Here is a 14,108-nt window from a genome sequence, read left to right as displayed (position 1 = left end):
ACCCACATTGCTGGGCTTCGCCTTCCTGTCACATTATTTCGCCGACTGGTCTGGATCATTCTTGTGATTCGAGCCTGGTAGACTTTTTGTGACCACCACCCTGACCATCACCCTCGTTGCGCTCCCTGCGCCCGAAGCCTTTGCTCCCTGCAAATCCCTCGCCTCCCTCGAATTCGGACCCGCCCCCGTTTATACGCGCCGCAACCCAGGCCACCCCAGCATGGAAGCTTGAATTCTCGAGGTCGCGCGCTTTCAATACTCGCCGGTGGAACCGGCTCTATGATTTATGCGCTTTCCGTGGCTGGCGACGTGAGCCGTTGATAAGTGATCGATCATGGCTGAAGACCTTCTGGCCCCCCGCCAGATTTGGGCGCAGCCGACTACAACGACAACCAAGACGTATGAGTCAGGCTGCACCCCGTTTCTCCTTCCTAGCAACGGTACTATGCCCTATCCATGCCCAGGGGCTGATTTGCGACGGCTCCGAACCTCCCCTGTGCCCTTTTTAGGATCTTCAAATTGCTCACACTCGAACCATTCCCAGGGTACATCCATGTGAACCGGTCGTATGTCATTACTATCACCGATAATGCTGTCTTCGAGCCGATCTGCACCAGCCAGGCTACCGACATGGTCCATGTTTCAGCCGTGCTCGACACTCGCGACCCGTTCTATTCCTCGATTACTCCGCAACTATATGCCATCGCCTGTGCAACTGTCGTCAGCTATCTCCTCGTCATCATCCTTCTTATTACTCCACGCACGTTCTACGTCGGCGGCCCCGGCGGTGGCGCGAATTTTCTCGGGCGACACGGCATGATCAGTGGTTCCTACAGCGGCAACTCCTCGGTGGTGGGAGTCGGTGGTCGGCCATGGTTGCAGAAAGTGGCTGCTCTCCTTGTCGCTGTCTCACTCACCATTGCAACAGCAGACTCATTTCGAGTGGCCGAGCAACAGTATGACTATGGCTACTCGGATGCCGAGGCTCTATCGGAAGAGGTGATTGATGGTATAGAGATTCGCATCGTGCATGTCATCTCCAGTACCTTCCTTTGGCTGGCCCAGGTACAGACCCTGATTCGATTGTTCCCGCGACATAAAGAAAAAGTCATGATCAAATGGGCGGGCTTCGCCTTGATCGTGCTGGACACGACTTTTAGCATTTTGGAAAACTTCTTTTTCAAAAACACCTCAACACACCCGAGATTGTACGATGACGCGATCCCGGCTCTCAGTTACCTTTTCGAACTTGCACTGAACCTGCTCTATGCGGCGTGGGTGATCTTTTACTCTATCTCAAAGCATCGCTACGCTTTTTTCCATCCCAAGATGCGCAATATCTGCCTAGTGGCGCTATTATCACTGTCTGCAATCTTGATTCCCGTCGTCTTCTTTGTCTTGGATATTGCAAGACCTGAAATCGCTGGCTGGGGTACCTACATTAGATGGGTCGGATCAGCCGCCGCGAGCGTTGTGGTGTGGGAATGGGTAGAGCGGATCGAAGCCCTCGAGCGTGATGAAACCAAAGATGGAATTCTCGGGAGGGAGATCTTCGACGGTGACGAGATGCTCGAGGTCACCCCGTCTGAGGAGGTGGATTGGCCCCGCTACACGACACATGGGTATGACAAAGGCGGCGGTAACGGTGCCTCCTCGGGATGGGGCGGCATGATAGGCTTGGCTCATCGTCCTCTACGCACTCGTGTAGGTATCCCCCGTGGCCCCCGGAATTGGGGCTCTGGCGTCCAGAGCCAGGTCCAAAACGTCACCTCAGCACCAAGAGGCCAAAATAATCATCGCCCTACACCACCTCCGGCCACTGTCACACCGGTCAGTCGCGCCGAAACTACAAGTGCCGCAAGCACCGTGTACAATGTTCGCTATCACCCGGTTTCTAGCTCTACGCCTCCCGTTGCCATGCCACACATGGAGGAAGAGGAGGAATCGGAAGAAGCCAAAGAGCCGGATATTGAGGGAACGCCAGCAGATACAGCGGATCCGCGATTTTCTGTTCAAGAAACCAGGGAGCAATCACCACAGATTGTCCACCCCGATCCACGATGGCGATCTCTACTCAACCCATTTAAACGTAGACGAGCGTCTCTCCCGAGAGAGGTCGCTTCTGCGCAGGCCGGGGAAGAGCATCCTCCAAATGCCCGAGACTCCGATTCGTTTGGGGATGAACACGAGCCGCACACCTCCCGGTCTAGGGCGGGGCATTTCTTCTCGCTCGGTCGCAGCGGACGACCAGGCTCTGGTCCGCAGACTGCTGAAACCCCATTACCAGTTACTGTCATCCCGGCCCGACGACGGAATCAGCAAACGTGGTCGCCTCAGAACCTGCTTCTGGACCCGTCGCCGTCCCGCGAACCGCGAGACAGCCGTCCCAATAATCGCTCTGATCTACCAGTGAGGGTGATCCCCTCCCAGCCACAAGCGTCTGCGCCCTGGACCGATGCAGAGGTGCAGAGAGCAGATAGGAATTACGTTCTCCGCTATGACCCCGAAACGGCGGCTCTAGTTGACGAGAATGTGGCTCGTAGCTCTGTCGATGCTCGTGCCGTACCGGACGACCAGAGCAGCTGGACGGAGACCACTGCTTCGGAAGCGAGAACCGAGGGGCCGCATCTGCCGCCTGACTCGCAAACAGAACCGAACCCTCGACCTCAGTAGGTGAAAACTGCACTGCAGGCAAGTGCTTACTCTGACGGAAATTTTATTGGTGTTACTGGACCATCATTTATTGGCTGAGCGCGGAGTCCCGGAATATTGGGTTCTTGTTGTAATTATCTGGACTGGACATTCATCTTTATATATTTATAATTAACTAATAGTCCTGGATATATGTAATTCCAATGCACCGGATTCTATTGAACAATTCATTAGTTAACGTTAAGTGACGGCAATGGAGTGGATTACCAAGCCGTGTCATTATGCCTTGCTCGGGAACTTGAGATCCGGGGCGTCTATGCGCTGATCTTGCGACCCTCTCGGTCTGTCCATCCCATCCATCCACCCTTCCATCCCATGCTGCGCCGCTTGTTCCGGGCGTCGCACCATGGCGGCTGTCAACCAGAACATGTTTGATGCTAGCATCGCGATGGACCGGCCGGGCGGTTCGTCGTTGATGGTGCTGCCACTAAACCTGATCGCCGAGATCGTCTTGAATGTGAGAGTTGCGCGAACACGAGACCCAAGAAGGCAGACTGACCACCGAAATTTTGTTTGTAGGTCGAGGATACCGGCGACCTCGCGCGACTATGTCGAACATGCCGTGTTCTCAATTACATGGCCCTTCCGCAGCTTTACCGAAGCCTGACGCTGACCTCCTACGATCGAATACGCTACCGCGGCGAACAACCAGAGGGTATCGGCAGTGGCAGCCCGTTCACGATGGGTCTCAATGCGGTGATCACTCGACCCTATGCGACACTGGTGCGATCAATGACCCTGCGCGGGGACTGGAAGGAACACGAGCTGGAAGAACACGCCCGCGTGGGCCGGGTACCGGACTCGTCGATGATGCTGAACATTGCCGTGCGAGCGGCGGTGGACCGGATGACCAGCTTGGAGAGCTTTAGCTGGGAGCTCAACACTAAGATGCTCGATACGGTCTACGCGGGGCTCACCCAGCTGCCACGGCTGACCTCGCTGACCGTGCGATTCCCGTCCAGTCGACACCCGCAGCCTACGTTCGTGCTGCCGCCCATGCCGCACCTGCGATGCTTGAAAATCACCGACATCGATCCGCTCTGCTATCCCGATGACATTGCCACCCTTCTTTGGAAGAGCAAAAAACTCCGCGATCTGAGATTGCATTGGTCGCCGCGCATGCGCATTGCACAGGAGCCAAGTGTCTCGCTACACGATTATTTCCGAAAATCTATCGCCGCCAAACAACCCCTTGCGGTTAAGAAGATGTCGTTCTCGAATTTGTACGCTTTTCACACGGAGGAATTTAATATCGCGTTTGATCCGACCACCGTCGAAGACGTTACCTTTCTCAGTGGCGCGGAAAGCTCCAACCTAGTCAACACTTTTGTGGACAGCAGCTGGCCGACCGTCGTGCCACACCAAAAACTGAAGATCAGAAGCATTCGCATGGACGCGGTCTCGAAACGAAATTCGGAGTTCCTTGGGAACTTCTCCGGTCTGGAAAAGTTATACTTCGTAAACATGACCTCGGATTTCAGCGATTATCTCAATTCCCCTCGGCCCGGGATGGGCCCAGCCTCATCTGCCCTCACGCCACCGGTATCAGAGAATCCCGGGGCGGCCAATGGGACGGCAGACAACTCCCCAACTGCCATGGCTTCCCCCGCAAGCCAGACGAACTTGCAGCTGAATATTCGGGATAGTTACATTGCCAACATCACAACAAACCATGGTGCGTCATTGCGCCATCTCCTTCTCTCTTCTCGGTGGCCGCTTTCCACGACAATGATCGCCCGTCTAGTCCACAGCTGCCCGAATTTAGAACAACTAGCGCTTGCCACAGAGTTTTCTAGTATGGAGTCTTTGGGCTTACTAGTCCCCTTTCTCCGCAAATTGGTCGCGTTGCGACTCTTGATTCCAGCGGGCTCTGCGGCACCTCAGTCTGGCGCGTCAAATACCACGATGCCCCGAACAGGCAAGACTATGCATGTCCAAGAAAACTTTCCGGGTCGTTTCAGCAAGGCGGCATTGGATTTAATGAACAATGCCAAGAGCATGGCAGATGTTGTTGATATTGACGATCGGATACTTATGGAGATGATGAGTTACGACATGGCAAATGAGCAGATCTTCGGGAAGTTAAAGATCGTTGGTCTCGGCTGGAAAGCCTTTGAACTGCGAGAATTCTACAAGGCACCCCTGTCCCCTCCGGAGAACGAACCTGACCCCAACGCTGCTGGTGATCAGTCGGCAGAGGCAACAAATGGAAACCCCAACCCCACGAATGATCCCAGCAGCGCTGGCCCTGAACAACAACGTACTGCTCCTCAACCCGAAAATACCACCCCCGGAAATACCAACACGAATCCCATCGCGACGAAATCCCCTGCTGTTGTTCCTTCTTCCCAAACCACTCCAAACCCCAATCATCCCCCATCAACATTGGGAAAACGCTCCCGAGACGACGATGAAAGCAATGAAAGCAATGAAAGCAGCGCGACCCAGCCATCTAACTCTGAAGCGGATGAACCGCGCGAACCACGCTTCCAAGTCTATGGCTGTCTCTCCCACGTCATCATGCAGGACGAATACGTTCTCCGTCGCCGTCTGCGTCGGGTCGGATGGGATGTCTTGAAGCATTGGGAGATCTGGGGGTTGGACTCGCAGGAGATTTGAAATGAGATCGCTCTGCCTATATACTTTGTAGAACACAATCCTTTATCTTCATACGGTACAAGGGTCTTGTCGTCCCCTCTGCATGAGCGCACGGCTAGGGGTAGATTCATGCCACGGTCACTATATGTGGTTGGTGTTTGGGGGATTACCTATACAAATCTGATTTGAGACGTCTGGGACGTACACTATACAAAGCCATTAGCTGCTGTTATTGTAGAACCCGTTCGTCTATTCTACCCTGCACACCTATCATGGCGCGTTTATAGTGCATGTATATAAGTCTTCTATATACTTCTAGAGCACTCCAGGCGTGTAGTCAATGACCTGAGCCCTTTCAATAATTCCATCAAGGCTGCGGACAAATGCCAGATGCACAGGATCCTTCTCAATATAAAAGTCTCTATCTGCAGCATTCGCGAACTCCACGACAAATGCATGGCTAATCCCATTCTTTCTCATAACACTGATCAGTAAAGCTGCCAAGGGATTCTCATACTATACGAGATAACATCAACTCACCTGGGCCCCTTCAATCGAGTTATCCCGGCCACCCGACGACGATTTAATATATGGCTTCTGGGACGAAGGGTGGATACAATTGTCTTTTAAACCAAGCATGCGTTCGCAGACCTTGATAAGTATAGATTAGTGTGATGCCTTCAGAAGAATGTCTCAGAAATAAGAAGCGGAGATGTTGCTTCAAAGATCACATTACATACATCGTTCACAACTTCAGGACTAACACCTTCCTTGAATTGAAAAAGAACAATATGGGTAATTGACATCTTGTTCGACTACCTCGAGTGGGTTGGCAACGGAGTTGAGTTGAGAGGAATGAGATGAAAGTATTTCTAGCCGCGGGGTAGAGACCAACTACTGAACACGTGATGATCTATATCGCAATCCTAAGCCTTATCGAAACTAAGTGATAGGATAGAAGATAGGATAGAAATAAGATTTGAGATATCTTTGGATAAATGCATATTTTGACTCGCAAGGCAGGAAACACCGGTTGGTACAGTAGCTGCTATAATACGCATGAAGAATACCCTGGAAGACAGACTAATAATGGAAGTTGCAAATTTCCTCGTTGAATGAAAACATGTTATGTACAATAAAATAAATCCTCCCTCTAAATCGTATATGCACTAATCATCAGCAAAGTTATATCCATCTCACATATTATCTAATGTTCCTGTTGTGCTCCAGTTTCGTAGCGAAGCTTTTCATTTCTGAATATTCAGGGCACTTGAGCTCAGAACAACGCAGCGATGGCCACGGCGGCGACAGCACCCAGCGGTGCGGCCGTGATCAAAGGCTTCGCAGCAGCGAAAGCGGCGCCGGGGGTCTGCGTGGCTTGCGGTTCAGTGAAAGACTTGCCGCCCGCGGTGACAAGCATAGCGATGTAGGTAATGGAGTCTGTCGGGATAGGCGACGTGGAAAGGGAAGTGGAAGTCGAGTAAGAAATGCTCCCAATTGTACCGGTAGCTTTGTAGCTAGCGGAGCAGGACGCGGACAATGAGCTGGAAGTGAAGGTGCAGTCGATTTGCCGAGTGGCAGTAAGGTCGACGTCGCCGCTACCCCAACGGGTATAGACGCCAGTCAAGCTGTAGGTTCCAGGTCCCTCAATGAGAGTCCACGGGGTATCAATTTGGCATTCTGCTTTGGGGGCGTCGTCCAAACATTTGATTTGGTATGTCGTGTACAGCGCATTTATTCCAGCCACGCTGGCAGCTGTGCTGGCATATGGCAAGATGGTGACATCCGTAGCCCACTCGGCTGCAAATTCGGGAACAATGGTGGTGCCATCAGCCGCAACCAGGGCGCCGAGGGTTGTGGTAAGAAAGGCAGTGAAGTGCATTGTGAATTTATGGCCGTTGTGGTGCTAGGCAACAAATGAAAATCTCGTGGTGTAAATGAACACAAACCTGCAGCGCTAATAATGAAAGGCAAAGGGAAAATTATTTTTGAAGTGTTTCCCATCGAAGGGAGACCTGAGGATTTTAAGCCACGGCGTACCCCGGCTCGGGTCTCTCACTGATTTAGTCGAAGCCTCAGAGACTTAACTAACTACAATCTGCGCTGATCTCCAAGCGAATGCCTCAGTTCCTGATTAGCCTGGCCAGAAAAGCCACCGAGGACATTAGGGCGTCTGTTGATTGGGTCGTGCTTGAGATGAGCAGCCACTTTGTATACCCAGGATGCATGGTACGCCCCTTTATTGCGGCAGGCTTAGTTGGGTCGGGAAAAATAGCCAACGCCACCGTCTGACTCGCAAGATTTTACCATGCTGAGGCTCTGGCGCCCAGGCGCTTTGTTGTCTTAGGGTGGACTAGTTTGTCTCTAGCCCTAGTCGAAAGTCTTGGCAACATCCGTTATTGCCGAGCAGACTGAGCAGCATTTTTTTGGGAGTGCTGAAAAACCGTATTATTCGGATGCCAGCAATAGTCATAACCAGTTTATTGCTAAATTGCGAATACTTTTATCCGTCAGGTAGAAGGACGTTGCACTGCAGCAAATCTGGAGTTTAAAGGAATGCGATGGTGAATTGGGGGGACCCACATGATGCATTTAGCGGACCGAAGCTTCCCGTTTCCAAAAAAAACATTCGTCGGATGTGGCTGCTAGTGCCAAACAGATCTGCCCTAAATACAGTTCTAACGAACCACGCTCAAAGGTATGCTTCAATCCATGAAAAGGATGCCCATTCCTGCGAAATCGGAACTCGGAGAGTAGGTAAGAAGAAACAATACTTCAATATCGAGCATATCCCGACTTATCAGCCCTACCTCCCGGATCCTTTGGGCATATTCTGATTGTCCCATTTCCTATATGCCCAAAAGCCCTAGTTCGTTCACGGAAGGCCCCGCACACCCGGGGACTCTTAATTACTAGAGAAGACATAATAACAGCAAAGACTCAAATAAGAGTATTTCCAGGCGGACAGGTAGCACTCCCTTTACTCCAGTTCAATAACGTCCCGCGAAACTCGTTTCCAGATTTGTGTTAAACAGCACTCATGGTCTTCAATTCCTTCAATGCCAAACACTTCCTCAAATATGCATAGATTAGAGCAGCATTCCTCTTTGACTGTCTCTTGGCGAGCTGTGTCAAGAGTAACATATCCGATCGACAGGGATAGTTTTCCGAGCCAACCGGATAACTTTACCCCGCAATGCCATCCCCGAATATGCCCCAGAAACATGGACAAATTCAGAGAACTGAAAGCTCGGTTCTTGGTTGTTTAGAAAAGAGCATTGCAATTTCCAGACCAGCTTTTCGCTCAGTTAAATCGTCTCAACTTTTTCATACCATGTCTGGCTCGAAAGGCACTGCCTCTGATCATCCAGAACACACAGAGTCTGTTAAGAATGATACCAATCGAGTGGCTGGTCAGATGCCAGAATGCCTTCTGAACCTTACCGAAGAAGAGAGGTGTCACATGGAACAGAAGCTTGTTCGCAAAGTTGACGTGAGGCTACTTATCATGATCGTACTGATGTATATTTTGAACTACTTGGATCGAAACAATATCGCTTCCGCAAAATTGGCCGGCCTTGCTGAGGATCTCAAACTTCATGGAAACCAGTACCAGGTATGCTTGATCACAAGGAGTTTTTGGTTGCAAAGTCTGATGAATCACAGACATCTGTCAGCATTCTATTTGTCGGTTACCTTCTGATGCAGGGTAAGGATACTGAAGCCTGACCGACCTGTTCTATTGATGTTGACTTGAGGGCCAGTACCTTCAAACATGATTCTCAACAAATTTGGCAGGCCATCGATTTATCTTCCTGGCTGCATGTTTGTATGGGGTGTGATATCCAGTTTAACTGCAGCCTGTCAAAATTACGGAGGGCTTCTGGCCTGCCGCTTTGTTCTTGGTTTTGTTGAGGCCGCTTACTTTGTAAGAATGATGCCTACCGAACGATGTGCTTGCCTACTCATTATTTTAGCCCGGCTGTCTTTACCTTCTCTCCGCTTGGTACACACGGAAAGAGCTCACCAAACGCACGGCACTCCTATACTCAGGCTCACTTCTCTCGGGAGCATTCTCTGGATTGATCGCTGCAGGTATTACCAATGGACTCAATGGTGCTCGAGGCATTGCTGCTTGGCGATGGCTGTTTATAATTGAAGGAGCAATGACGGTGAGTTGAATCTTCTAGGGATTGGATTGATATTCTCTAACAAAAGAAACTAGATATTTGTGTCTCTTATGGCCATATTTATAATCCCTGATTTACCTCGAACAACTTCGTGGCTCACTGAAGACGAGAAAGCTCTTGCAGCCTGGAGACTAGAAGCAGATATTGGCGAAGACGACTGGGTTGACAGCGAGCATCAGTCCATGCTTCATGGCGCAAAGCTTGCCTTCAAGTAAGCCAATACAAAAGACTTGAATCCATGGCCAGTAATGCTAACAGCAAACAGAGACTACAAAGTATGGCTACTCCTAGGCCTTATCTACGGCTACACCTCTGCAGGGGCAGTGACGACATTTTTCCCCATGTAAATGCTCCACAAAATCAGGCCAAGTGATTGGATTAAACTAACGAATTTAGTGTGATGGCTGGTCTGGGCAAGAGTGATACAGTGACACTGCTGCTCACCACTCCCCCATATTTGATTGGCACAATTCTGGTGCTTCTCAATGCGTGGCACGCAGACAAAACGGGTGAGAGGTATTTGCACTTAGCTTTGCCGCCACTGCTAGCAGTTGTTTGCTTCATACTGGCAGTTGCCACAACATCTTTCGCTCCCCGATATGTGTAAGTTTGGGCCTCTTATGAGACTCGATAGAGTAACTATATCTGACTGGAATAGTGCAATGTGCTTGATGATTGGGGCCATATACGGTGGCTACGTTGTAGCACTGGGATATATTTCAAACGGTGAGTGAATATTGATGGACCATCTAAAGCATTGAGAATGACACCGGTCTAGTTCTTCCTAGGCCAGCCGCAAAGCGAGCCGCAGCTCTTGCCCTCATTAATGCCTTGAGCAATGTCTGCCAGATCTATACTCCGTATCTTTACTACGGTAAGCTACTTATCTAAATGTGACCTTCAGGATGGCATCACAACATAGCTAATATCCCACTAGACTCTGCTGCACCAAGATACGTAGCGGCATTTTGCTTTAACATAGCCATGCTAGCTATGACCGTCTGCTTTGCCACAGTCATTCGAGTTGTGCTTAGTCGGCTGAATAAGAAGCTAGATGAGGAAGAAGGGACTCATCTTGCGGATAACCAGGCCCAGCAGACGGAGAATGAGGAACATGGTCTTCCCGGTCAAGCCGTTAGTCAAGGCTTCCGGTTCTTGCTCTAAGGAGTCAGGAAATCAACCCCGCTTTTCTAAGATGCTCTTCTGCTGAGCTTCTGGCGAGGCTCTCATTTGCCTCACATGGTATTGATCAAACCATGAAGTCAGTCGTCGAAATTCGTCTTATACAAATCCTTCTTGGCTATCGAGATTCGGGGCCAATCGAGGGGTGCTCATCATCATATAATGTGGTGTTGGCTACTACACTTCTACAATCAGTAGATTAAATCGCGACGATGTTAGGCGAATTAAATGGCATTAAATTGGGGATGAGGCCCTCTCCCACCAGAGACAATTTCATAATGTCCATCTTCTAATGCGGGATGCATTGCCTCAAGTAAACTGTCTATCCCGATGCTCTATCGATGACTATTCCATGCCAAACACATGAACATAGTAACTGCTATTGAGTAGTATAGTCACCCTATGGACTTAAGATGTTATCCTCATGGGCTGCGTTGCTTGCATCCCTACCGAAAGCTCTGGTATCTTAAGTTGTCTGGCAACTGCATGGATCTTGGCAATTTCTGTTACAGGTTGCAGATCCCTAATATTGTGACGGACGGCATCATCCTCATTATGCCGATGCATACGTATGGAACTTGCCCATTTCCTACGCGCAGAAAGTTGGTCCCCTGAAATTTTCGTGCTTGGAATTCTGTATTGTTCTCTTATCCTCTTTTTAAATCATAGTAAAGCCACTCAGGGCCAGGATGTTGATCTTCGATATTGTTCGTCTGGTTTCACTCGCTGATCCGTTCCGATCAGAAGACCTGTAACCCTCCCTTCTGTTGCACAAGTCAGGTATCTATCCTTTCGAGAATACAGATAACTAAATCAATCCCAGCGTATGGACATGCATTGAATCGGCCGTTTGCATCGTGGCAGTCTGCCTCTCCCGAACATGTGACTGCAGTTATTTGCTAAGTATTGTTTTTTTTCACTTAGATGTTCGATTCATCTCTTTTCAAAGTCGTCCATCAAAAATTGTCGACAAACTCAGCAATTCAACCGGAAACACCAGTCAGGAAGAGATCATGGCAGAAAAGTGGGAATCACTTCGACGGATTCCCAGTCCCACCGACATGGGCACGGACCAGAAGGTCAGTGCCGGGCAGCTACGGGCGATGAGTGCAACTATACACAAAGCCCGTCGATGACGATACTTTCCGTCACTGTGTTGCGCAATGTAATAATGTTGAGTTAGAATCTCCATGTCAATTAGTATATATATAAACCATGTCATAATTCTATCTTATCGCGAATCCCTTCGTCTTTCATCCCATGCCAAGTGTAGATCAAAATTCCCCCACCTGATAGCGGACCATGCGCAATGACGCCCTCCCCGCCACTTAAAACACTCTCTTCCTCAACTCTCTTTCGTCGGAGCTATCAACAAATCTCTCAGCACCAACAATAACAATGCCCCGACTGGATGACAGCACCATATCCCTGCTCCGCGTCGGCCACGGTGCCCAGCGCCACGTCAAGCGCGTCTGGGATGGCTTTGTTAATTTCGCTGCTCGGGACAACGTCCTCGAGGTAGCTCTTGGTCTCATGTTCGAGTTCCTCTCAACCGAAAACCCTGTTTGATTCATATCTAACTCCAAGAAAAAAAGTATTGCCCAGGCTTTCACCAAGGTGGTCACTTCCTTTGTGTCAGACATGGTGTTGCCGATCGTGTCCATGCTCCCCTTCTTGAACAAGAACATGGACCAGAAATTCTCAGTGCTCAGCAAAGGTCCAAACTATACTGAGCCCCAGGGATATAATACCGTCATGCAGGCGAGAGATGATGGGGCACTAGTCCTGGCTTACGGGTTTGTTTACTTTTCCCCATCGTTCCAGGCCACAACTAGATAACAACAAGAAGCTCACAAAATTTCGAATAGGGTGTTTATCGAAAACATTGTCAATTTTCTCGGCGTCAGTCTGACTCTGTACGCCGTTGCACAATTGTACATGTCCATCTCGCATCAGCGCATTATCAAGCCGACCAGACGGTGCAGGTATTGCAAGAAGTTTATTAGTGTGAAGGTAAGAACTTACTCATCTCGAGGCTCCGCGGGTGCAAATGAGATTAACAGGTTAGGCTCTACGCTGCATGTACTGTTCCAGTTGGCAGGACGGGAGGGAGGATTTACCTGGCGAACAGGCACCTCTTAATAACGAGGATGATGAAGACTCATGACATGCACGGTGTTTTTGTAGCTAGATAGATCAGAGATATGGAGTTCAACACTTGACAACTGATGACATCGCTGTGGTAAAATGCAGAATTTGACTGCGCTGTATGTTTGCTGGGGGTATCGTAGATTCAAAGGGACTATTTGGGTGGTGGTGGGTACGTCATGGGTCCTGGAGCTGTGTACGGCGACATCAATGTAGCTCCCATCTCCCTGGCTGCACGACTGCGGTGTTCCTCGCGCCTCTGGAATTCCTTCTCGTCTTGAATTAGTGTGCAGCAGATGCAGCAACTTGCGCGGAGACAATCCGACGCAATGTTTCCATGGATTCCATATGCTTTTCTTGTTCGAGTGTGCTGGATTGTAGCCATCAGCCCTGTAGAACGCGAAATTATTCAGCAAGCACGTTCTCGTTCCTTCCTGTCTATTCACTCACATTGGCATCCACACAGTAGGGCCATCCCAGTGCAAGAGCCGTTGCACGTTTCATAGCCCAGCATATTCGTCGGGTCTTCCTTGCGAGATTTCTTTGACAGACGGTGTTGCGTTTTGCCGTATATTATGCACGGACAGACCAGCCCCAGGCAGCAGGTTCCGATATTCGAGCAATCGCACAATCCATGGCTCCAGCTGCCTCCCAGAACCTCCTGGTTGGGATGTAATATCTGTCCAGGCTGGTGAAAGGAACTCAAATCTTCAATTGGTGGTGCTTGCGATGTGCCTGCAGCGGCAGGTGGAGGGAAGAAGGGCAATTTGGGAGACTGCAGTGGATTTGCATCTGGCGCAATATTCACATAGTCTGTTCTTGAGACTTGATTCTCGGCATCCGGGTTGGTCTTCACGGGTAAAGGTCCTGGGGAGCTGGGTGGTTGACTGTATGTATGATGATACGGCATCTGGGTATGGGACTGCTCTTGAACAGGTGTCTCGGGATAGGCATAGGGGGCATAGTGGGCAGGATGCTGTTCATGTAGTGGTTGGTCGGAATATGCTGGAATGATCCCGTCCTGCTGCATCTGGTGTACTTTCTCGCTCGATGCATAAGACGCTGGTTGTTCCCGCGGCTGTACGGCTGGTTCCGAGACTGGGTGAGAGTGTGCCAACATGGGCGGCAGTGATCTCAGATCCCTTTCTTGCGGTGAGGCGTGCATTTCGAGCGGAGTCTCGGCGAATGAGTACCGTCTGCTGTCACCCACATGGGTGTTCAACTGCAATTGACGATTCATATCGAAAACAGCGGTGCTGAATCTATCCACTTTGTTGG

At 50.1% G+C, this 14,108-nt stretch overlaps 7 protein-coding genes across 7 annotated transcripts; 4 read left to right on the top strand and 3 right to left on the bottom strand.

Moving 5' to 3' along the window:
• Positions 1 to 334: 334 nt before the first annotated feature.
• On the top strand, positions 335 to 2,673 carry N7510_004247 (PalH/RIM21 family protein; the record flags this gene model as incomplete). Its single annotated transcript, XM_056976173.1, has 2 exons — positions 335 to 440; positions 545 to 2,673. The coding sequence occupies 2 exons, from the start codon at positions 335 to 337 to the stop codon at positions 2,671 to 2,673; spliced, it is 2,235 nt and encodes a 744-aa protein (XP_056836129.1).
• Positions 2,674 to 3,058: 385 nt separating this feature from the next.
• N7510_004246 (uncharacterized protein) lies at positions 3,059 to 5,331 on the top strand (the record flags this gene model as incomplete). Its single annotated transcript, XM_056976172.1, has 2 exons — positions 3,059 to 3,169; positions 3,232 to 5,331. The coding sequence occupies 2 exons, from the start codon at positions 3,059 to 3,061 to the stop codon at positions 5,329 to 5,331; spliced, it is 2,211 nt and encodes a 736-aa protein (XP_056836128.1).
• A 294-nt stretch (positions 5,332 to 5,625) lies between these two features.
• N7510_004245 (Dabb family protein) lies at positions 5,626 to 6,116 on the bottom strand (the record flags this gene model as incomplete). Its single annotated transcript, XM_056976171.1, has 3 exons — positions 5,626 to 5,826; positions 5,851 to 5,961; positions 6,051 to 6,116. 3 exons carry the CDS (start codon positions 6,114 to 6,116, stop codon positions 5,626 to 5,628), a joined length of 378 nt encoding a protein of 125 aa, XP_056836127.1.
• A 470-nt stretch (positions 6,117 to 6,586) lies between these two features.
• N7510_004244 (uncharacterized protein) lies at positions 6,587 to 7,192 on the bottom strand (the record flags this gene model as incomplete). Its single annotated transcript, XM_056976170.1, has 1 exon — positions 6,587 to 7,192. One exon carries the CDS (start codon positions 7,190 to 7,192, stop codon positions 6,587 to 6,589), a length of 606 nt encoding a protein of 201 aa, XP_056836126.1.
• Positions 7,193 to 8,644: 1,452 nt separating this feature from the next.
• On the top strand, positions 8,645 to 10,664 carry N7510_004243 (MFS general substrate transporter; the record flags this gene model as incomplete). The annotated part of the gene is made up of 11 exons (XM_056976169.1): positions 8,645 to 8,926; positions 8,977 to 9,019; positions 9,075 to 9,238; positions 9,288 to 9,482; positions 9,536 to 9,711; positions 9,766 to 9,843; positions 9,897 to 10,009; positions 10,073 to 10,103; positions 10,159 to 10,226; positions 10,279 to 10,374; positions 10,438 to 10,664. The coding sequence occupies 11 exons, from the start codon at positions 8,645 to 8,647 to the stop codon at positions 10,662 to 10,664; spliced, it is 1,473 nt and encodes a 490-aa protein (XP_056836125.1).
• A 1,416-nt stretch (positions 10,665 to 12,080) lies between these two features.
• N7510_004242 (uncharacterized protein) lies at positions 12,081 to 12,849 on the top strand (the record flags this gene model as incomplete). Its single annotated transcript, XM_056976168.1, has 4 exons — positions 12,081 to 12,245; positions 12,288 to 12,478; positions 12,551 to 12,695; positions 12,751 to 12,849. 4 exons carry the CDS (start codon positions 12,081 to 12,083, stop codon positions 12,847 to 12,849), a joined length of 600 nt encoding a protein of 199 aa, XP_056836124.1.
• Positions 12,850 to 12,984: 135 nt separating this feature from the next.
• N7510_004241 (DUF614 domain protein) lies at positions 12,985 to 14,070 on the bottom strand (the record flags this gene model as incomplete). Its single annotated transcript, XM_056976167.1, has 2 exons — positions 12,985 to 13,220; positions 13,281 to 14,070. The coding sequence occupies 2 exons, from the start codon at positions 14,068 to 14,070 to the stop codon at positions 12,985 to 12,987; spliced, it is 1,026 nt and encodes a 341-aa protein (XP_056836123.1).
• Between the last annotated feature and the right edge of the window lie 38 nt (positions 14,071 to 14,108).

The sequence above is a fragment of the Penicillium lagena genome (genome assembly GCF_028827675.1).
Source record: "Penicillium lagena strain IBT 129212 chromosome Unknown utg000002l_segment0_segment0, whole genome shotgun sequence".
In the NCBI taxonomy this organism is placed as follows: Eukaryota; Fungi; Ascomycota; class Eurotiomycetes; order Eurotiales; family Aspergillaceae; genus Penicillium; species Penicillium lagena.
This window is presented reverse-complemented; position numbering and strand designations above follow the sequence as displayed.